This window comes from Aspergillus japonicus (genome assembly GCF_003184785.1).
Source record: "Aspergillus japonicus CBS 114.51 unplaced genomic scaffold BO86scaffold_72, whole genome shotgun sequence".
Classification (NCBI taxonomy): Eukaryota; Fungi; Ascomycota; class Eurotiomycetes; order Eurotiales; family Aspergillaceae; genus Aspergillus; species Aspergillus japonicus.
Window position 1 is genome coordinate 104,780 of NW_020291709.1, and position 22,184 is coordinate 126,963.

The window sequence follows — 22,184 nt, forward strand, 5'->3', positions numbered from 1 at the left end:
GACTTGCTCAGAAAGCAATCGCACTTGGAACCCATTATCAGATATGTTCATAAGAGCTGAGAGATGGCCCCGATGCAGCTGCTCGGCGGGCCGGTCATGCATATATAACGAGCTAAATATAGACCAAGAATAGATGTGCCTCACATGAACCACTTTCTTTCGACGCTGCTTTTCTTTTGAATAAAAAAAAAAAATCATAGAGAATACCGACCGCGACATCAAAACGTCAGAAACCGCAGTGAAACAACAAATCATATGGTATCAACCGCAAAACGCCAGGCAATGCTTCGAAGTTTCAACTTTTGTCTTCCAGTCATAAAGGTGCTCGGGGGCACAGCCAGGGAAAAGAAGCCTGGCTCCATCCTCGCGAACATCACCCGTAGATGAGAAGTCGCACACATGCAACACATGGAAAGAAGCAAACATAGGAAACAGCAACTCAATGACGCGTATTATTTTGTTCGTAGCTAAAGGGGGTTTGGAAGTGCATGCTGGCGCTGAGCCCAAACGGATCGGCATCCAACATGGGTTCATAGTTGCCCAAGATATGATTGGAGGAGGCGGCCGGGGCGTTGTTGGTGCCATACGCGCCATTGGTGCCTTCAGCAGCATGCGGGTGATATTGATTGAGACCATGCTGTCCCATCGGATGGGCTCCCTGGGCCACGGAACCCGGGTTGTTGTAGCCGGACACATAGGACGAGGTCCCTACAGCCGACTCATGCTCGTCGTCGATCATGTCTGCCTGAGCATCATATTCTTGTTCTATGGGGTGGTTAGTGCCAAGTTGACAGGCTCACAATCAGATATCTTACCTAATTGATCATAGTGCTTCTGGAAAGGAGATGGGTAGTAGGCCGAAGGAACACGAGAAGCACGAGGGCCCGCAGCACTTGGGAGAGCAGACTTTGGCTCCGCCGTATCTGGCTGACCGATGCTCATTGGAGGAGTCGTCTGGCTGAGATTTCGCGAGTGGGCGATCATGTGCGAACGTTGAGTGTGCGGATCAACCCCAGCCGGGGACATCGCACCTTGAAAGGGGAAGGCGGGCGACTTGGCGTGGGATGGGGAAGAAGCATGCGAGGGAGGTGTGGCCTGATACTGGGGCGAAGGAATGCCATATGCGCCATCGCGATGCTGGGACATGCCAAAAGGTTCCTTGGGCGCGATGCCTTGGGGATGCCTTTGAGCGGAGTTGCGAGTCACAGCAGCGCGCTCCAGGGCGGAGGGAGGCTTGCTTGTCATCAAGTTGGGCTTCGCCGGAGCCGTACCAGGTGCCCCGGCCTTGAGTCGCAGTTCGGCTTGGACATCAATGCCTATGAGGGGTCAGCATGGCTGAGACAAGAATAACTTTATCGGGAGATCGGACGCATAGTCAAGGACACCAACCTTTTTCGAGTAGGATACGTTCCAGTAAGGAATTCTTATATCGCAACATCAAGCACTCATCGGCTGCAGTGCGATGACTCTGCTGCAGCGTCTGGAGAGACTCCTCATTGCGCTTAATCGTTGATTCAAGCTGACGGATGTACTCTGTGCGACGCTCCCGGAATGCAGCCTGGGCCTGGCGATTGCGTTGCTTTCGCTCTTCCGAGGTGGCGTAGATCTGATAAGAGTCGGGTTAGTCTAGTGAAGCTAAAATGCAGCAAGATAAGAAAGAAGGAATCAGGAACGAACAAGGGGGGTAAGAATGAGATAAAGCAGGTGGAAAGGGAGCGTAGGTGCATTGAAAGATAAAGCAGGAGGGCGAGGGAGGGATCTGACAGGACGATAAGGGACAGAAGGGAAAGGTGATGATAATGATAAATGATAATCGTGCGGGGCCCCGGACTGGCACGCAGGGTCACCAACCAAGAGAGATAAGAGAAGAACCAGAGGGGGGAATTTGACAATTATAAAAAGGGGAGCAAAGGGACTCGTCGCTCAGAAAATCAGATCAGTTTTCTTACGTACAGGCTTTCTTCCACCCTTTCGCTTTTGTGTCTGGGCCACATCCTGGGTTAAGATCTCGCCATCCGCCTCAGGCGTGGACACTGCCGAACTGATTGAACCCTCAGGCATCGGCTCTGACTTGGGAATGACCGGATCCGTGGCCGGTTCATTTTGAAGAGGATGACTGGTGGTCTCGACCATAGAGACCATTGGAAATTCTAGAGGGAAAAGGGGGGGAGGACTTTTGATGTCTTGTCCCCCTCTTCCGTGAAATGGTTCTTTGCCTGGATGGAAATTGCCTTGAGGGTTTGGGGGGAAGGGGAAAGGAATTGGGGAGATTTCCTTGGACAGCGATGATGTGCCCCCTTGCTGTTCTTGCGTGAGTTGGTGGTGGGAGTTGACGGTGGTATTGGATGAGTCACCCAACAGAATCCGGGGTTTGGCTGATATAACCTAAAAAGCCAAAGGAGGGGAAAAGAGGAGAAAAAGAGGGGAAACTTTTAGATAATGGAAAAATTAAGGGAAAAGAGAACAAGGCAGATGACAGATCGAAGATCAGATACGTCTCAGGGACGAACCAACAAACTTTGACCTTCTTCACTCTTCACAGGTGACAGGACACGATGTTCACCAAAGCTGGGGTAAACGCGGTGAGAGGCGTTTTAAGATTAGATGAGATAATGGGAATGTCTCAATGAGGTAAAACACGCCAGTGTTGAACCACTTGATAGGGAAGAAGATTGATCCCGGCGGGGAAGGGCTGGGCTGCTGCTGCTGCGAGATAGTTACTGAGCAGTAGTTCAGACGCAGCAAACGCGCGGATGGGCGGCAATTAGGGGAGGAGGGGTAGGGGGGACGTGCGAACTCAGGCTGAGGGTCGCAGGGAGTCCGGCGGAGCAAGTGACATAAAAGAAATTGGAACAGTGGTGAGAGATAGCCAGCGAGCGTCGGCAGGCAAAAGACGTGGTGGGAGGAAGGAGAAAGTGGGAAAGGGCGAGAAGGTGGGAAGATGTGAGGTAAAATTATTTACTAACAAGAACGGGGTAGACCTTAAGAGGGCAAAGCATAAGAGCGAGACTAGTAGTAAGTCAGTAGTCAGGGAAAATTTTGAGCGAAAGGAAGGAGACAGAAGGCGTGAGAGGATTAGTATTGGAAGGAAGCAAAAGAAAATGTGGAAAGAGAATAATAATTAGAAATAAAAAAAAAAAAACTCTCTCATCATCTCATCTGATCATTATTGCTACTTCTACTCATTCCTTCCCCTCTCTTCCTCTCCTCTTCTATCTCCTGACTCTATAAATTGTGTTCCTTCCTTCCACTGTAAAATTTTTCACTGTCTCTTGTTCTCTGACCCTTTCCTCGTCAAGATTCCCTTTGGGGGAAATCCAGACAAACCAGTGCGACTGGCCTTTCCAGGGGAAGGAGGGCGACGAAAAAAAAAGTGAAAAAAACCAGGAACAGACGATCCAATCAATTCTATTCCCCTCCCAATCCCACTCGGAGGGGTTTGCGCTGAGAGACAATATCGACTGGGTTGGTAGTTTCGCCGCTTCCACAAACTCTGGTCGGGGCTTGTCTGACGGCCACCAAGTGGATAGGAATGGGCTTCCGTTCTACTACTCGGTACGGCGTACTTTGTTTCAATGCGTTCTCATAAATGATTGGTAACCTCCTTTTGAAATGGAGAACTATACCCACGAACTACCAGTACGACATCCTCATCCACGCAGGAGAGGGGAAACTTCTTCCCTCGTTGCTGCGCTCTGCTCACTTCTACCTACCGAGTAGCTAAGGTGATCTCGGAACAACTGGCAGCATGTTCGCTCATTTACCCTCACTGGCTGGCAGCGGCACCATTTCCCAAGAGAGGGAGGAAGTATCCACCGCGAGGTTCTGACCCAGCCGAAGATCCGCCCAAGGTACGGACGGAGTGCGCCAGGCGGCCAGACAATCAAGCGAGCACACCCAGAAAGGACAGAGAGACAGCAGGCAAGCAAGAGCCAGCAACTTGCGCAGCAGCGAAGTTCAGATCGTCTCCTAACTGGCCACCAGCTCGTCCGCCCTGCCCCATGCAGGGCAACGGGTGGAGAGGGGGGAGGAAGGAGAACGTGTCGCGCGGTCTGACGCTTTGGATCGCGGTCCGCGGAACTTGGGATGATACATCAATGCTTTTGTTCGCATGTTCCATGCACTCCGTCGTCATCCGGTTGTTCGTCACACTGGGGAAGGTTGTAGTCCGTAGGTAGGTAGGATCTGCTTTGCTTTTTGTGTTTTTGCTTCTTTCCAGACCAGAGGGTAGTAAACCCTGCAGACGCCATCTGACAGACCATGATGGCTGTTGGCTGGGATGAGGGGGGAAAGAGAGGGGGGAAGTTCTTTTCCCTCTGGTCCACAGCCCGCGGAGATGTTCCGGCCGGGCAACAATAGCACGACGACCACATTCAATAGCCAGTGGATGATGGTCCGGCCAGAATTTTTCGTGGGTTCCGTTGGGGCGGAATTCTTGTCCTCTTGCGTCGTCCCTCCTCCCCTCACATCTTCTGCTTTGCAGTTGTTGTGGTTTGGACCTCGGCTGACTGAGAAGCGACTTGCTCGATCTGAGAACTTGGAACTCAATTGTCTTGTCTGACGCTTGACATGCCACTGTCATGAAGCAACCAAACGAACCAAACACTCGTGACCAAACCTGACGAGGATTTTCCCTGCCTCCGCACGGGCCGGGGTCTGGATGGCCTGGTGTGCTTACCATACCATACACGGTCGACTAAATTGCCCTTGTTAACCAGGAATGAGGAGCTGCCAACAATTCGCTCCCTAGACTAGACCTAACCAACATCAATTTGCCATAAAAGTGCTAGATGGGAGCTTGCGGCATAAGCACTACTGTTACTCACTTTCTCGAATGCAACCAGAAACCAGACCCAGGTCGGACTTTGCCATCCCCCAAGTGTACCGGTACAGTACACATTAGGAGACCTCCGATAGGAGTCTGTTTGTGCAGGCCAAGGGCCGGCCCTCGCCTACTACCACGTACTGTTCATACAGTACATACAGTACAGCCCTTTCTCAGATCTGCAACCCCAATATGTGGTATGTGGAAATGCCCGCGGCTTACTACAGGCCTGGCAATCCGGGGAGGGATCATCATCACAAGGTGCAAGCCATGGGATCAGCTGAGGGTTTGGCAACAATGGATGGGCTGATGGCAGTGCAGCAGGCATTTCGCTTGATCCTTGACATCGTGAGAGGGAAAGAAGAGAAAGCGAGCTGGCACTCTTTCTCCATAATCGAACGACAACAGTAGAAGTTAAATCAAACCCCCTGCAGTCGTAGTCGAGAAAGCAGGACATGCACCTGTGTGCGATTCGATTCTGGGGTTGCGGTGCACGGCTTTGTGACTCTTTCCCCAGAAACTTGGTGGAAAGTAAGAAGAAGGGCCTCTTATGTCATACGTATACTTAGTTATCCTTGTGGCATTCGATTCCTCGCATTCATTCCCCATAGCACCCTGTAATAATCGATCAATGCCTGAGTCTTGTTACCTTGCAGTTGCAGAGGGAACCCAGTTTGGGGGTGATAACATCAATTGAAACCCTCTCGATACAGGATGAATCCCCATTCAATCCAACCAGGTTGTTCCTGACACAATAAAGAAATTCCCCCAATTGACATGGTCGGTCGGCACTCCAAAGATGTAGTTTCGTGGTGGTTTAGCAGCAGAGCCAACCAACCCGTTGGCGGGGGGGCTCGGGAACCTCGCCGCGGCGCTCCAATGTCATCTCCGGATTAATCAGTTTTCCACTGGGCAGGACACTTCTTCACATGAAGAATAGGCAAAAGGGCTCGGGCTAACAAATCTTCAATCTTCAATTCCTCCTCAACCACCCACTCCATCTCCCATTCGACATCCACTCTTTCTATACCACTCATGGACTCCAAATAAGAGGACACCCCATCTCTAACCACCAAAGCCGCAACGTTATCTAATCGATACAAAAAAAACCCTGCGGATCTTCCACTCGGATACATAGACCCTTGACCCCCCCCCTCACAAACACCACACCTCGGCTATACGCAACTCCCCCAAAAAACACCGAGAATGTCTTCATCCACCTCCCAAGCAGACGCAAGCCCGGCGCAGACGCAAGCCGCCTCACCTGAGCACGCCCAAATACCATCAACGAACAACCCCTCCACCACGACCACGACCACGACCAACCCCGCAGTGACCACCACGACCACCACGACCACCGCCAACCCCGCGAGCACCACAACATCTTCCACCCCACCACCACCCGCGCAAGTGGCCAACAACAACAAAGACGACGACGACGACGATGATTCCGACTTCGACGAGCTAGACGGTCCGTTTCCCATCCCAACTTTCCTTTTCGTTCTTATGCAATGTGTTCTAACAGAAAGCGGGGGTACCCGAAAACAGACGTCCTCGACAACTTCAACAAACCCGCCGCGTCGACCGCGCAGCCCCCTGCTGCTTCTGCCTCTGCCTCCTCTGCTAAAGATGCGACCGCCGCGACCACCACGGACGATGCCGATCTCGACGAGGAAGCGTTCCTGAAGCAACTCGAGAAGGACATGGCGAATCTGATGGGCGCGGGGGCGGGGGCGGGGGCGCGGGGTGACGCCTCCGCGTCGATCCCCGAGGGTTTCGGCGACGAGGAGTCCCTCGACAAGGACGCGGAGATGTTCGCCAAGTTACTCGAGGAGGGCGGGGTGTCGGCGGAGGATTTTTTGAAGCAGTTGGTGGGGGATATGATGAAGGGGGAGGCGGGGAGTGGGCCTGGGAAGTCCAGTGGGAGTGGGAGCAGCAGCGGTGGCAGCGGTGGGAGCAAGAAGAAGAAGAGTAAGAGCAAGAAGAAGGGTAGTGCTGCTGCAGGTGGTGGCGCGACGGCCGGGGAAGCGTCCGCGACCCAGAGTGCAGCTGATGCAGCAGCACCCGACGCTGCTGCTGCCGCGACACCGGAGACCTTTAACGATACCATCCAGCGGACGATCGAGCGGATGAAGGAGTCCGGCGACAAGGCGACGGCCGCGGCCGAGGAAGAAGACGGAGATGCGGACGACCTGGTGGCGCAGCTGATCAAGGCGATCGAGGCGGGCGCGGGCGCGGGGGCCGGCGGCGACGGCGACGACGCCGACCTGACCAAGATGTTCCAGGGGATGATGGAGCAGCTGTCCAACAAGGAGATCCTGTACGAGCCGATGAAGGAGCTCGACACCAAGTTCGGCCCCTGGCTGGCCGAGAACAAGGCCGCCGGCAAGGTGTCCGGGGAGGAGCTGCAGCGCTACGAGAAGCAGGCCGCCGTCGTGGCGCAGATCGTCGCCAAGTTCGAGGACCAGGCGTACACAGATGAGGATCCCAAGTGTCGCGAGTATGTGTGGGAGAAGATGCAGGAGGTGAGTCCTCCCACACTTCTTCTTGTTCTTAACAAAACGATTGGCTTGTCCATGGGACAGGTTTCGAGACCTGATGGAACTGAACTGAACACTGACCCTTCTGGCGTATAGATGCAAGCCTGTGGCAATCCTCCGGATGAGCTGATTCCGGCGCCTATGATGGAGGATCTCATGGGTGGAGGGGCCGGGCCCGGGGCTCCGGACTGTCCGCAGCAGTAGAGCTCTGTTTTTTGTTCTGTTCTCTCGCGATGTTGGATGCTGATGTTGTCTGATCGGATGTTATGATTGCCGTTCCCCTGGCATTTGTCTATGTCTTGTACATATATATCCCTCTGTTTGCGCTCTCCTTAGATGTATGTCATGATGGTCTGATGTAGTGGCTTGCACCAAGAACGTAGTGACTCTGTGCGTAAAGGTCGGGAGAGGGGCCTAGCAAGTGCACATATAGCAATCATAGTCTCCCATAGTACGCTCGTGCACCTACGCGTCATGCCATTGAGATCATACATTATATACCCAGAGTATGCACGCAACCACCATCCACTGGTCCTATGCCGTATATACACGAAACTCCTAAAACCAACCAACCTCCCGCAAACGCCCAAGCAGATACGAAAAACCCCATCAGACCCCGAAGTCGACCAGCGACATGCCGAGCCAGACAAAAAACCCCCAAAAAGGATCACGACATATCCATCTCCTGACTATGCGCAAACCCCGCAAACCCGCCCATCCCCATCTCCCCCGCCAAATCCGTAAAGATATCATCGTAATCCTCATCACTGAACGAGCCCGAGCCCGAGCCCGAGCCCCCGGCCTCAAACCCCCTCTCCGCCCCCATCTCCTCAGCAGCAATGGCACCCCGCTCCTGCTCGAAAAGGTACTGATCCAGCGCATCCATCTCCGCCCCCTCGCCACTACCCACACTTTCCTCCTCCTCCTCGTCCTCCACCAACCCATCCAACCCCAGCCCAAACTCACTCACCGCCGACCGCCGCATCGCCTCCCCCCACCGCTTCTGCTCCGCCACATGCTCCAGCAGCACCAGCTGCTCGCCGCGGTTCTCGAAGCGCCCGTCCGCGCGGTCCCGCTTGACGCGGTTCAGGAACGCGTTGCGCCGGGTGTTGCGCGCCGCCGGCGAGGCGGAGGTGCCCGTGTAGGGTCTGGTGGTTCGGGCGGCGGCGTTGGTGAGCGGGTTGGCGATCTGGGCGGCGTAGCGGGTGGCGAAGCGGGAGGAGGGGTTGTTGGGGGATGCGATCGGGCTTGTGGTTGTTGTCGAGTTGGTGGCGTCGGGGTGGAAGGAGAAGAGAGGGCCCGCAGCAGCGGCCGCGGAGAATGGTTTGTGGACGGGCGATCCGAAGCAGGATGCTGAGGATGGCGGGCCGGGTTGGAGGGGGGAGGAGGGGAGGAAGGTTGTTAATGGCGTGTCGGGGTCGGTGGGTGCGCTGGTGTTGGCGAGAGGGCTGGAGAAGAGGTTCCGGTTGTTATTGCTGGTGTTGGGGGTGCTGGGGGTGGTCATTGTTGAGGCTGTGGAGGAGGACGAGGAGAATGGTGAGGAGTGGTGGCGGCGAGGGGAGAGTGGTGAGGGACGCGTGGGTGTGCTGTAGTGCGAGTGCGCGTGCGAATGCGAGTGCGTCCGCGCGAACGGTGTGGTTGCGGTGGTGTGAAATGGATTCGAAAATTGTTGTTGCTGCTGCTGCTGCTGCTGCTGCTGCTCCGGTTGCTGATATACAGGCTGCGTCGCGAACATCATTGCGAACGAGGAATTGTTGCAAAAGGAGGTCCAGAAGGACAGAAGCAGTGCAACTGTACTGTGCTCGGTAGTCGTGATGTGATCCCGCGGTACGAGCAGTGAGGTTTTGGGCTTGGTTCCGAGCGGTAGTCCCACTTTTGGTCTGTGGTTGTGGATATAGATAAGATCGGTTGTAGAAAATAGGAGGACTTCAGTGGATGATATGCATCAATGGCGAGAAGGTGTTCTGGCGGTATTTACAGCGGTGTCTGTCGCTCTGAAGATAGTCCCAGCCACTGCGATAAGGCGAAATATTCGCATTTCGCATGCCGGATGGGAGATTCCCTCCCGCAACGCGTCCGCGTCAGACACGGAATCACGTGTTTGGAGTCTTCATGATTTGTGCCTCAGGCCACAAGGCAGTGACAAGGCAGACATGTCAGACCTGTCAGCTCCGTCACATATAGGAGGCGGTACTGTACCTAGTCAACTTGAGGATCGTGCTTCTTGACAGAAAGCTTGATGATTATCAGGGATAAACCCGGAAGAAACGCGTTCTTCCTCAGCCACAGGCTAGATACTTCAATCCACCTAGACAAGCTGAATTGGGATTGAACCACCTGCAACACAGCACTGTTTCGAGTCGAATATCCAGTAATGGCCATTCGGAAACACACTTTCCTAAAGCGCATTCAATTCTTCTCGAAGCATCCCTAGGCGAGGTATAATGACGACATACTGCCGGACGGGGGTTAGAACGTTACGCGCAGCGATCATCTGCAGGGGAATACGTAGTCGATCGATTGGTCATGAGACCGCCTACTGGACGCCCCGGAAGCAGCATATTGCATGATTCATGCTTCAGGAGGCGCCTTTCTAGTCAACGATCTACCGCAGATCCGGACAGGTACAGACTCGATACTTCTCAAACATTCGGTCAATTAAATACATACAATCAAAAGCTTTTTGAAGGCTGAGATCGAAGACCTGCAATCCAGAGAGCAAAGATAGTGAGACGCGAGGATGCCACTGTCCAGCGTCTCCTAGAATGAATCAAATGCTTCGAGGGGGGAATCAAAGTAAACAGAGACCAATCATGCTAGAACAAAATCCGCTGTGCTATGTCAAGGAGTGTAGTGTATGTCGGAAAGAAGCGACATGTAGTCTATCAGAGAACGGAAAGGGTGGTTCTTCAAAAGTAACACATATCAGAACAAAGAACTGGGTAACGACAAAAAAATCAGACTCGAGGAATTCCTCGCCCACAAGCGCCATGAAAACTGCGTCATAATCGTACAAACTTTACAGTTCCGGAGGGGATATCCAGACGTTGTATCTTATCTGAGACAAGCAGATACAGAGACCGAATATCGGACCAGACTTAAAAGTTTGATGCCGCATTCACCGGGCCAGGGTTGTGATACTGGTCAAGCGTGGTCTTGAAGGGCGTTCCACCGGCACCGGGGCTGGGGGCCTTCTCGCGAGCACCGGATCCGACGGCAGTACCGCTCATGAGGTCGGCAGCTTCGTCGTTGTCATGAGCAGCCTTGCGAGCATGGATTCTCCAGGCTACCACTGCGATAGCTCCAATGATGATCGCACCACCGACACCCACAACAACACCAATGATGATCTTCTTCTGAGACGACGAGAGACCGGAGCTGCCACTGGAACTGTTGGAAGAGGCTCCACTCAGGCTGGGAGAATCGGTCGCGCTGCTAGCCGGAGTGGAGGTAGTGGTGAGGGTGGTCTGCACAGGGGTTCCGCTGATGGTCTCGGTGGTGACGACGGTCTTAACAACAGGGGTAGCGGTGGTCTGGGCCGTGGTCTCGGCAGTGGTCGTAGAGCTGTCTTTGCTGTTGCTGTTGCTATTGTTATTGTTGTTGTTATTGTTGTTCGACGAGGTAGTAGTGGCGGCCGCAGCATTAGTGGTTTGAGCTGCGGTCGTATCTGCTGCTTTGGTTGTCTTGGCTGCTGGTTCCGTGGTACTTGTGGTCTCTGAGGTTGACGTAGTCGTCGGCTCAGTCTGACTGGTGGTGGAACTGGTGGTCTCTTTGGTGGATGAAGTCGACTCGGTTGAGGAGGTCGACTCGGACGTTGTGGTAGGAGCAACCTCTGCGGTAGTAGCAGCCGCAGCAGAGGTGACAGCGTTCCCTACACCCGTGACCGCGGCGCTCTGGCCAGCGACGACGGCCACGAGGGAGAGGGAGTAAAGGAGGAACGAAAGACGAGCGGCTCGCATGATGAAAGCGGTTGGTTGGGAGTATTAAATCGGAAGTCAAGTATTTCTCAAAGGCTTCCAGCGCCAAACGGACGGAGGTTGTGCGAGATGACTGTCAGACGAGAGGTAGATGGGTATATTGAGGAGGTCAGATTTCCAACGCGACAAAAGCCCAGATGGGAGTAAGCGATCGTATCTGTAGTCGGGGAGAGTGTGTGGAGGATAAAGACACCGATGAGATAGGTGTCTAAATGAAAATGGAGGGGTTAACGAGAGACTGCAGACGTAGAGAACACCCGAAGGGCACACACACGATACAATATGGGGTGGGTAAGAGAAAGAGCGTAAGGAGGTGCGGGATGGAGATTATTGAAAAAGGACTCAGGACTGGAGAGGGCGGGAGAAAAGGGAAGGGAAAGGTCAGTGAGTGGCAGTGGGGGGACGGGAAGGAAAGGATTGGACTGATCCGCTCTCTCCCTCTCTCGAGGTCTTTCTCTCGCTCACTCAGTAATCAGTCAGTCAGTCACTCACTCACTCACTCACTCACTCACTCACTCACTCACTTCACTGCACTTCAATCCTTTGCACAACCGGCCGGCCGCTGAAAGTCACCGGGGCCAGGCAATACAAAATCACCAATTGTAAACACGCGCCCAGCCGTGGGCGCGCTCTAGTGTTGGCGCTAATGAGGCCCACTGACCAGTCAGCGGGAGCAATATGAGACAGATTGACCAGGGGGTTCACTGTATTTTGGAACATTTCGAACATTTTGTGCATTGTTAGCCCATTGTGAGCATTTTCAGGCGCCTGACTACGGGGCAGTGTCTTTGTTTGGGGCTTCGGAGGGGAGGTTGGGTCGGCAATCCCACTTTTGATTCGTGGTCTTTCCACCGGCACACCCGAACCTCCTTCATGAATGGGTCTCAACTCATACCCTAAGGCCGTTAGGATTATTATCGGTCTCCATATCCCGTACTACGAGTGTCTTGTGAACATAGAGTCAAGTAAGTAGACCACTAATTATGACTACTTAGGCTAGCACACTGCTTTTCTCACCCTTCCCTTTGCTCACTCTCCCCCTCTTCACTAGCCCAATTGATAGTGTGGGAGATCTTTATCCGATCTCTAACAAATTAATGAAGATTCCGCGACTATGGTTCGGTGATACTATTTTAAGGTCTGAACCGTGGATTTGACGTACCAACAATGACAGTACCACAGAACCTCACTCAGGTTCATCTTCAGTTCCTTTCTTACAGACCTAAGTAAGACGCAACATCCCAAACAATGCCATCAACCAACCCAGGTTTCTCTCCCTAGCACTTCATATGTCGTCTGGGAGTCCCGCGTTCCTCCGCGTCGTGGGCAGTGGAGTAATTACTCAGTCAGTCCACATCATCCATCAGACCCTGGGGGATAGTGCCAAAAGGTACTGCAGGAAAAGGAATTTCTGATTGGCACCCGGTCTCGTGCCTGAGAGAAAATTTCGATTTAGCCCCATCGACATATGCCGGTGCAGCCGACGGTGCTCCATAATCAGACTCTGTCTTTTCTTTCTGATTTTTTCCCTTTTTCTTGGGGAGTGGGAAGATCGCCTTAACCGCCCAACATAGTTTAGCGTGGCGAGACAGAGAGAACTACAGGGGCAAGCCATCCCTTCTTGACCTACGGATATGTGTACTTGGGTCACCAGGCGATGCTGGAGCATGCCCTACGGCGGTGTTATGCCGTTATCCGGAGTAATTGGGATTGCATACATACTATTGACTTGAGCTTTGTGCATCTCGAACGAGTCCATTAGTCGTCTCTACTTGTTCTGCGCCATCAATGTGTCTGGCCAGTCTGCCACGGACAATCAAATGGTCTGGACAATGTCGAAATGGCAAGCTTGCGTGTCGCACACATTCGGGGCATGATCGGATGAGAAAGCTTGGTCTTATCAGATCTCGTTGACACCTGAGTCCTCAAACACACAATTCACAGCTCCCCTCCGCCGCTCTGATCCGTGATGTAAGGATGTCTCAGATGTAGACATGCGATACCCAGAGTGATATCATCCTAAGGATACCCATTAGCGTTGATTGTATCAGGCTGCTCAAACCCTGCAAGACCGTGCAGCGACAGCAGCAGAGTCGACTGCCAAGCTACTTGCATCAGCAATCCAACCATCATGCAAATTATCTCGCCTTTCAATATGTCGGATGTAATCTGTATGAGAGCAACATGCTCGAATTGTTGAAAACCGTCCAAGCCTTGTTATCATCATGCAGATATCCTCGCCTCAATCCTCAAGCAACCGCATGCTCCAGTTGACCTTCCCTTGCTACTATTTACTCATGTATGTATGTAGTATCCGACATTATGCCTCTCAAGCCGCATTGCCTCAATCCCGGATATCCCGACAAGCTACGAAACACGAGATACAGTATGCACAGATGCACAGTACCAGAGCCTATGTTCCCGGCTGAGAATCACTCGATCCCCATCACAAGCCACTTGAATTCAGCCACTACCTGCAGAGACGGACTGAGTACGATCAATCGGACAGATCACACTGTGCGATAAACAAGCCACCGCCAGGGTGCCTTCCAGACAGTAGCAGGACAGGATAGTCTGACAAACCACCTGATCCAACCCTCGTAAACACTCATCGCCCAAAGCTTAAGCGCAAAACCGATAGTTTACTAGCAGCCACCCGAGCGTTGCCACGAGGGTGGAAGGCAGTTGCCACGAAAGCGCAGCCACTCTCTGCTACTCTGCCACAGCGTCACTCCCCATCAATATTGACTCACCGAATGTTCGTTGTCCGATGCTCACAATGATGACAATACCTGACCCGTCTAATCTACCCTTAGCATAATAAGCACATGGACTTTTCTTTTGCTACGAGTGATTAGCGGCCACACCTGCGATTTAGGCTCGTAGACGTTCCCAAACTAAACTAATTTACGGGAAACGCAGTCGCACTCTGTATCTGTCTCAAACCCGTAAGTAATTCTGAAAATGGAAATCAATCACACCCTGCTGAGTTGGCCAACACACCAGGAGCAAAAGTAAGCAGAGGAAGGGCAGGGGGGGGGGGCGAGGGAAACCAGCTGGAAAAGGCCCAGCCCAGAACCCCCCTCGAGACCCTGCATGACACCTGTTAGCGGTAAGTTGTGACCACGGACGGAGAGGCGACTGCTTCCGATTATTCAACCCAACTAAACAAACACACTCAAACAAAACATGGGACCACTTTCCAGTCCAATAATGCGTACTCCATTAACTCATGAGACTTTTATCATCATCCAAACTATCTTTAACATGAGCTCTTCCATGATCAATTGGAAGGTGACTTTTCCGGTATTCAGGATGTGACTTCCTCGTTTCCACAACATTCCGCGTCTCCTTCCCCCCCCAATGCCTTTCCGGCTGATCGGCAGTGGGTGACGGACGGGTTCTAGACTCCCTGTTGCACTTTTCACTGCCAGATTCCCCTCACCCCACTTCGGTAGGTGGTCGTCATCCAACGTGACTGGGCTCTTGAGGGGGATTTACTCTATTGAGTACTGTACAGTCTGTACTGTATCTTCATGCAGGGGTCTGGATCTGGAACCCCGAAGGGATGGGTGGGTGAGTGGGTGGGTGGGTGACGACTACGTGGAGCGGATGGAGCTTGGGGTGCGCGGGTTTACACATATCTACCGGAGCGCGTGTGGGTTCGGCCTACGCGTGCGTGTGTATTTGGTTTGTATGTTGTGTGTGCGTGTGTGTTTTGTGTGCGGTGTGTTTACGCTGATGTTCTTCTTGGAGACAAATCGGTCGAATGCCCGTCTGATTTGTGTGCATTGATTGTACTGTACCCGGCAGTCGGGTGGAGCAGTGAGGAAGGTTGAATGCTTTGGTGGGGAGGGCACCTCTGACAAATCCGCCTAGATTGGTGGCTGATTCCATCCTGAGTCGTGGATGAGACTTCTAGGGTTTTGTGCTGGCCCTTGTGCGGTTTGCCCTGTGTTGCCTCGTGCATCTAGCGACTTTGCAGGTCTTGCTCGCACAGGCGGGCGTGCTGGGCTGCGACATGGGCAAGGCTGGATGTCTGCGAGGCGGGGAGCATATAGTTGGACGCGTGAGGTCGTCCTGGGTGACATATCTCTTCGGTCAATGAGTTTCTGAGATTGAATTGCTGGTGCGAAGACATGAGTCTCGGTGGTTCCTATCGCTTACAGTTGTGAGATGTTTACTCTCAATTACAGATTTGAGCTGAATGGACGAGGCAGGCCGGCACCAAGCAAGAAACCGCAGAACAACTTATAAAGCATAAACAGTCTGAATTGATGGGTATCATAGGGTTATATATTGGTTAACAAAGGCCTCCGCAGTTTCCGCAGTGTATTTCCAGATTGCTGATCAGTACTTCTCCGTGGGTTTTCCTTTGAATTGATTCTGGCACTCCTCCTTGAAGTATGCCCAGAACTTTCTCAGGGTCGAATCTAAGAAGGTATCTGTTAGGACCACCAAGCCCCACTCGATGTGTTTCCAGAGTATACACAGATGGCAGCCACATCATCTCTGTGTGTGTGGTTTGGCATACCAGGGTTTGAGAGACGGCCGGAGCCGCTAATCCGGGGCGTCTCTGGCGGAGGCACGCCGTGTTTCACACGTTCAACTTGTTCATGGACCTTCCCAACGACGCGGTGAAACGTCCGGCTGGAGAGCAGCTTTTTGTCATAAGGGGCGGACTTTTGGTCAGTCTTTTAAGGTTTCGCAGTGAACGGCCATCGTTGACAAACCTGACGAACGAGCAGCGTCTAATAGAGAGAGGGAAAAGTGCATTAGCATTAGGCTGCTGTGCGATGAAGGAATGAGAGAGAGGGGAATCCATTATGCCCAAAGACACACCTCCAACGCTTGGAGCCCAAGCATCCGGAAGACCATCCTGCCGTGATGACTCCGGGAATTCAGTCGACCGTCTATCGTCTACCGGTGAAAAACCAATAGCAGCACTGTCGATGACAGTGTAGTCAGTGGTTGCATAAACAGGTGGCGGTTAGTTATGGCTACGGAGATGGGAACACACTTGTGGTGCAGTGCTGAGAGAGGGAGCGGAGATTAGAGCGAGTCCGAGATGAGAGATTACCTAAGGGTGCCACCAGAGTCCGACTTGGTGCTTGACTTGACAGGGCCAATGACAGCCACAGCCGAGACTGAGCAAGCAAACAGCAGCCCGGGACCAATCAGAAACTAAAAAGTCTCCGGCGCGGGATGAGAACCTTTACAAGAATGCATCTCCGATCGTGAATGGAGATTGTCACAGATGAATTACATACTAGATGAATTATTGACTCCCTCATCAAGGTACGGTGTGTACTGATGAAGGGAAATCTTGAATTGCCTGTCGGAGCTGATCTCCTGATTACATCACCGTTGTTCTTGTCCCGAGGCCAACCAGGCAATTCAAGGTCCCTTGGAATACCTTATGCATGCCCATCTCCGGATTGCCAGGACCAGCTATGAATCCCATTGTAATGATTAGTTCAATACCGTTAGTTTTATACCAGATCGATCCTGCCGCGGTCACTGGAAAAATTCTCTCGTCTGTGTTGATGTTGGTTTTGAGATTCAAGGACATCTTGACGAGCTATACTTCCTCTTCGCATTCTTGCTCTGTTTTGACTCGCTCTGTTTCTCTCTTTTCTCCCGACTAAAAGTCATCGGACCCGGTGGCCACGTCCTCTGGCAGTGCGGGGAGTCCAGCTTCGAAATAGCGCCGCGAGGGGAATCTCCGTGAGGGCAAGGGAAGGAGAGAGAGAGAGAGAGAGAGAGAGAGAGAGAGAAAAAAATTACTCCTCTGGCCTTGGCCCAAGTTCAAGCATTCTCCCCCTTTCTCATTGTGATGTGGTGTGGCATTTTTATCATCGTCAAGGAAATAAATATAGCAGAAGAATTTCACCAGCCACGATCTTTGCCACCTGAATTGAACTCATAATCTCAATCAACCCCTCCGAGACCCCTCAGGGCTACCTGCCCTTACCGAGATTTTTTGTCCAACTACCTACCGGTACATACATACATACATACATACATACATACACACGTTCAGACCTACTTAACAGACTGTTGGCTCAGCTGCGGTAACGCCAATCTGACTTGGTTGAAAACGAAAACGATTAGTCCGTCGGACGAGTCAGCCTGGCTAACGTTACGATTCGTGCGCGCCTTGTCCCCGTGAGATCGAGAAATCTGGCCAAGCACATTGCCGTGTCGAGGGGCAGCTTCCACAGCTGTCCCGATCTGTCAACGCTTCAGATATCCCCCTCATCATCCCTGCTGCTGCCACACCACGACGCCGCCGCCGCCGCCCCCAACGACTACGAGGCCTCTGTCAACCCTACCACCACCACCGCCCCAACTTCCCGTTCTCCTTCTCCCCATAGTACTGCCAGTCTTCGCAACGGTCCTCGTACACTTGCAGCCACCAGAAAGCGGGTCTCCAAAAAGGCGCGCGGCGTCCTGGGTAAGGTTCGGGCCTTCCAGAGGATCGCTGCGGCCAAGATGGCGCATCCCTCCATCAAAATCGACACGAGCGTCCAGTCTATCAAGCGCGCTCTCCCCGAGGATACTGAGGCAGGTTTGGAAATTGCATACGGCTCCGATGACGCTCCAGCGTTGGACGCTGGCGATCATGATTCCGTGCCGCCGTTCCTTTGTCAGTCGGTCCTAGGTTCGTTTGCGCCCGCTTTCTCTACCCCTCCCCCCCATGCGCTTGCTGCTTGCTGTCTTCACGCTCCATCCAAAGCGCTGGTTCTTCGACTAATACTTTCCTTGCTGATATCACAGAAATTCATCACAAATTCGAAGAACTTGAATGGATGCAACGGACGCGGCTTCTGGAGGGCACGCAGGCCAACGACCCCTCACACCGATGGGCGCTAGAGGCAGATCCGGAAGTTCGAGCAAGGAACCGATATATGAACGTCCAGGCATGGGCCAACTCCCGCATTCACTTGCGCGTCCCAGAAGGTGAATGCGACTTCATCAACGCGTCGCCGATCGTTCTTCAGGATTCAGTGTCGCAGCAGGCGAGGAGGTATATTGCGACCCAGGTAAGCGGGGGCCATACGCACAGGACACTTCAGCGTGCTCTACTAATCGGTTATGGACAAAAAGGGCCCGAAGCTTGGCCATGTCGCCCATTTTTGGCAGATGGTGTTCCATGAGAGCAAGGACGTCGGAGTAGTCGTCATGCTCACGCAGACCTTCGAGTCCGGGCGCGAGAAGTGCTCGCAGTATTTCCCTCTCAACAGTGAAAGCCCTTCCATGCCTCTGCGGCAAGTCGAGTCCGACCAGTACGCAAGCGACGACGATCACAGCAGCGGCGAACTTTTGGGGGAAGTCACACTTTTGGAGACCTCGTGGGATCCCGCGTCGCGGTCTGAAATTCGAAAGCTTCAGCTCACCTTCGGCGGCGAGTCCAAGACCGTGTGGCACTTCTTATTCGCTGGCTGGGCCGATTACTCCAAACCCGAGGGCGAAGATCGGGATGCGCTGTTGCAGCTGATCAAGCTGTCCGACTCGAAGAGCGCGCTGGACAATCCACGCATCGTGCACTGCAGCGCCGGCGTAGGTCGCACCGGCACCTTCATCGCGCTCGACCACCTGCTGCAGGAGCTCGAATCGGGCCAGCTGCTGGAGGCCGTGGACCCGGAGATCGACCCCGTCTTCGAGACGGTCAACCAGATGCGCGAGCAGCGAATGATGATGGTCTACAATGAGATGCAGCTGCAGTTTATATACGAGGTCCTGCGCGAGCAGACCGATCTAAAATTGGGCAAGGCTCCCGGGCGCAAGTCGGACGAGCGGTCCACCAAGATGGCCAAGTTGTCCAACGAGGCCAACCACCTCGCCAACTACCACGTTTCCTCCAAACCGGAGTTGGAGCCGTCAACACCGACGCGTAGCTGGTCGGGGACACCGGAGGTGTCTGATAATGAATGAGCGGCCCCTGGCGCGAGATTCCCAGCCACTATAATCTTCACCTATAATTTTCTCCAGTACATATTTTTATTCTACTCTAATCGCTATATTTACTTGCTCACTCTGTGCATCCCGAGGCTTGCTGCAGTTGTGTTCGTCTCTACCTTCTGTTCCATATGTATAGTCACGATGAATAGCTTATGAATTGTCCATTGGCATCCTCTTTTATACTCCTTATCTCTCTATGTTCTTGTTTAATGTGCTGTCTAGTCCATGTCGCCTTTCATGTCCGGGCTTGGAGATCTTATATCAACGGCTGTGCGACTTCGAAGTATCCACGAGGATGTTCTTTTCCCTTTCCCTTATTTTTTCTTACATACCCATTAGAACTGTCTAACCTTATTCCAATCTGCCTCCTATGCTTCCCTGCCAGATAGATCTACTCACCTACTTCCATGATACTTCATCCAATTCACGATACTCATAGCATGGCTCAAGACCCGCCCCCTATAGTACTGGCTGTAGAGGCCAGGCTCTACATCTTGCCCAGGCTGGCTTTGCAGTACTGGCTGTAGAGGCCCGACTCTATATCTTTTCTAGGCTAGCTTTGCAGTAAGCCCCCCCCCCCATAAGAAACACAAAGCTTAAACCAGGTTCCCCACCCACATGCACAATCCAGACAAGAGAACCAAGCCCTAGAAAGAAGAGGGGGTAGGTAGTGGGTAGTGTAGGGTGCGATGAAAGTGCTTCAGATGAACCACAATCCACATGCATACAATTTCCATCAAGCAGGTGCTGTTTTCTCTTGCCCTTGAAGATGCAACCCCCGCCTCCGCGCTCCGAGGCGCTCTCCCCGGGCCTTCCTACCTCCCTTCCTCTCTGGTACTTCGCGCACGAAAGCACACTCCGATCCGTAACAGATCACTGCGTACAATACATATTTACAACAAGAATTCACGGGCGAAGGCAAACGCACTGCTAAGCAGGCGGGAAGCAAAGATCAAACAAGCTCAATGGATGGTCATGATGTGTTCTGTGGCATGATCGTTCATGGTCATGGTCATGGTCATGGTCATGTTCATATTTATATTCATGAGAAGGAGAGGGAAATGGGGGTGATGACTATGTATGTATATGACAGATATAGGGTACGGATATGGCCATTGCAGTGTGACGGTGGGACTGGGGAGGGTTTGGAGGGATGATTTTGCGTAGTAGCTGGATAGGATAGATTTGATGGGGTTGAGGGGGTGTGATCGTTACGCATGTCGTTCTGATGAGGGCGAGTGGTCTGTCTACCTTGCGAGGTTTCCAGTTGCAAGACCTACCGGCACGAGTGGTGGATTCGGGACGGAGGGACGAGTGGGGGACGAGTGAGGGAGAGGGCAGAAAACTTTAGATGGGGAAACAAACCGATCGATTGATTGAGGAAGTTGATGAAAGGGAGAACAGATATCACACAATTAGATGATCAATCAGTTTCAGTCAACCCAACCCAACCAACCAACCCATGCCAATCACCCGATTAATGGAAAAGGAAATCGATCAATCGCTCCGTTTCTTCCCATCCCCCGCCTCCGCGACGGTCCCGCCCAGCTCGTCCGGCCCATCCTCCGTATCCCAATTGTCCACGGCGTTCTCGTCCCAGTTGTCCACCTCCTGCTCCAGGTTCAGCACGCCGGTCTCCTGCGGGCCGAGGCCGTCGTGGTCATCCTGGTGGTGGCCCCCGGTCAGACCCAGCTCGACGTCGTCGTCGTCGTCGGCGCCGTCGCCGCCGCCCAGGCTGCCGAAGCGGGCCTTGCGGCGCCGGTCTAGCATGCGGCGGTGATACCAGCTGCACAGGCCGACGGCGCCCAGGCTGCCGACGATGTTGGCGAGGAGGTCGAAGGGGTCGAAGGTGCGGCCGTTGGGGAGCAGGCCCTGGACGATCTCGGAGCCGATGCCCAGGACGAGCGTGCACACGACCAGGGTCAGGTGCAGGGTGCGGCGGCGCGAGGTGTCCGGGATCCAGTAGAAGACGAGCGAGAGGAGGAAGAAGGTCACGACGTGCAGGAGTTTGTCATTGGGTTGCAGTTGGGACGGTATGTTGGACGAGTCGCTGTGGGGGAGGAGGCCGATGTAGGCGGCGAGGATGAGGAGGAAGACGAAGGCGCCTGTTTCGTGGTAAATTGGGTTAGCATGGTTGAGATAATTGCATGGAGCGGAGTGACTAGGAAGATCTTGAAGTCTCGACTATCTCCGGATCACTTTGTGGGTGGTGGTTCGAGATAGCTTGGGAAATTCAACGGTGTGTTTGCCCGGATCGGATGTGGGAGAGAGAGAGCAATCGATAAGAAGATTGAATGGGGAAGGGAGCAAATACTCACCCGCAAAAGGATAGCGGATTCGCATGATGAGAAGACGTTGGAAGGTAGAGGAACAAGCAATAATGGTGGACAGCGACCCAGAGCTGGCTGGGAGGAAGCACAGAGGTTGACGAAGTGGTGGTGGTGGTGATTGATAGATAACTTGAAGTTCGCTAACTGCCGAACTGGTGATGCAGTTCCGGGAACGTCATGTGCTCCAGCTTGCTTGCCTGCTTGCCATACAGTCTCCGTATTCGGTGACCATACAGTATGGTAAGATCAGGCCGTCAGGCATCCAATCCCGTTGCTTTCTGGCAGTCGCTGTTACTGCTGTTACTGCGGAACACTTCTGTTCTGTTAGTTACTTCCACATCCATCCTCAATTAATTGCTTGCTTGCTTGATTGCTTCAACACTTCTTCCCCCTCAACCCCAATAGCATCACAGACAATCAATGAGACAGAACACACACTTATACATCTCCCATAGCTGTTAAAATTCTCTCTTTGTGTTTTGATTCATTGACTTGTCTACTGTATCCTTATCCTTATCCCTCCCTCCCTCCCTCCCGTGAACAGCTT

At 53.0% G+C, this 22,184-nt stretch overlaps 8 protein-coding genes across 8 annotated transcripts; 3 read left to right on the plus strand and 5 right to left on the minus strand.

Annotated features, from left to right (window-relative positions):
• Positions 1-439: 439 nt before the first annotated feature.
• Positions 440-2,133, minus strand: BO86DRAFT_323008 (putative bZIP transcription factor; the record flags this gene model as incomplete). Its single annotated transcript, XM_025668414.1, has 4 exons — positions 440-765; positions 816-1,316; positions 1,390-1,606; positions 1,954-2,133. 4 exons carry the CDS (start codon positions 2,131-2,133, stop codon positions 440-442), a joined length of 1,224 nt encoding a protein of 407 aa, XP_025523418.1.
• Positions 2,134-6,031: 3,898 nt separating this feature from the next.
• Positions 6,032-7,569, plus strand: pex19 (putative peroxisomal membrane protein receptor Pex19; the record flags this gene model as incomplete). The annotated part of the gene is made up of 4 exons (XM_025668415.1): positions 6,032-6,296; positions 6,374-6,740; positions 6,798-7,350; positions 7,462-7,569. 4 exons carry the CDS (start codon positions 6,032-6,034, stop codon positions 7,567-7,569), a joined length of 1,293 nt encoding a protein of 430 aa, XP_025523419.1.
• A 277-nt stretch (positions 7,570-7,846) lies between these two features.
• Positions 7,847-9,331, minus strand: BO86DRAFT_392557 (uncharacterized protein). The gene has a single exon (XM_025672835.1). It carries the CDS (start codon positions 9,101-9,103, stop codon positions 8,033-8,035), a length of 1,071 nt encoding a protein of 356 aa, XP_025523420.1. The 5' UTR covers positions 9,104-9,331; the 3' UTR covers positions 7,847-8,032.
• Positions 9,332-10,463: 1,132 nt separating this feature from the next.
• On the minus strand, positions 10,464-11,324 carry midA (putative cell wall protein; the record flags this gene model as incomplete). Its single annotated transcript, XM_025675334.1, has 1 exon — positions 10,464-11,324. One exon carries the CDS (start codon positions 11,322-11,324, stop codon positions 10,464-10,466), a length of 861 nt encoding a protein of 286 aa, XP_025523421.1.
• A 4,178-nt stretch (positions 11,325-15,502) lies between these two features.
• Positions 15,503-16,492, minus strand: BO86DRAFT_218216 (uncharacterized protein). Its single transcript, XM_025666905.1, has 4 exons — positions 16,185-16,492; positions 16,076-16,093; positions 15,877-16,012; positions 15,503-15,775 (listed from the first exon to the last, which is right to left on the minus strand). The coding sequence occupies exons 1-4, from the start codon at positions 16,218-16,220 to the stop codon at positions 15,693-15,695; spliced, it is 273 nt and encodes a 90-aa protein (XP_025523422.1). The 5' UTR covers positions 16,221-16,492; the 3' UTR covers positions 15,503-15,692.
• Positions 16,493-16,795: 303 nt separating this feature from the next.
• Positions 16,796-19,280, plus strand: ptpB (tyrosine protein phosphatase PTP1; the record flags this gene model as incomplete). The annotated part of the gene is made up of 4 exons (XM_025673953.1): positions 16,796-16,807; positions 17,457-18,006; positions 18,123-18,388; positions 18,453-19,280. The coding sequence occupies 4 exons, from the start codon at positions 16,796-16,798 to the stop codon at positions 19,278-19,280; spliced, it is 1,656 nt and encodes a 551-aa protein (XP_025523423.1).
• A 677-nt stretch (positions 19,281-19,957) lies between these two features.
• BO86DRAFT_218356 (uncharacterized protein) lies at positions 19,958-20,490 on the plus strand. The gene has a single exon (XM_025666906.1). The coding sequence runs from the start codon at positions 20,028-20,030 to the stop codon at positions 20,301-20,303; it is 276 nt and encodes a 91-aa protein (XP_025523424.1). The 5' UTR covers positions 19,958-20,027; the 3' UTR covers positions 20,304-20,490.
• Positions 20,491-20,665: 175 nt separating this feature from the next.
• BO86DRAFT_218363 (VanZ family protein) lies at positions 20,666-21,746 on the minus strand. Its single transcript, XM_025666907.1, has 2 exons — positions 21,626-21,746; positions 20,666-21,412 (listed from the first exon to the last, which is right to left on the minus strand). Exons 1-2 carry the CDS (start codon positions 21,648-21,650, stop codon positions 20,805-20,807), a joined length of 633 nt encoding a protein of 210 aa, XP_025523425.1. The 5' UTR covers positions 21,651-21,746; the 3' UTR covers positions 20,666-20,804.
• Between the last annotated feature and the right edge of the window lie 438 nt (positions 21,747-22,184).

What these genes read in the sequence shown, in the direction of transcription:
- BO86DRAFT_392557 (XM_025672835.1), bottom strand. Translation starts at nt 9,103, where the DNA reads ATGATGTTCGCGACGCAGCCTGTATATCAGCAACCGGAGCAGCAGCAG.
- BO86DRAFT_218216 (XM_025666905.1), bottom strand. Translation starts at nt 16,220, where the DNA reads ATGGTCTTCCGGATGCTTGGGCTCCAAGCGTTGGAG. An exon ending in CGGCCGTCTCTCAAACCCTG is followed by an intron (nt 15,776 to 15,876) that starts GTATGCCAAACC and finishes ATACCTTCTTAG; the next exon opens with ATTCGACCCTGAGAAAGTTC.
- BO86DRAFT_218356 (XM_025666906.1), top strand. Translation starts at nt 20,028, where the DNA reads ATGCATACAATTTCCATCAAGCAGGTGCTGTTTTCTCTTGCCCTTGAA.
- BO86DRAFT_218363 (XM_025666907.1), bottom strand. Translation starts at nt 21,650, where the DNA reads ATGCGAATCCGCTATCCTTTTGCGG. An exon ending in AATCCGCTATCCTTTTGCGG is followed by an intron (nt 21,413 to 21,625) that starts GTGAGTATTTGC and finishes ACCACGAAACAG; the next exon opens with GCGCCTTCGTCTTCCTCCTC.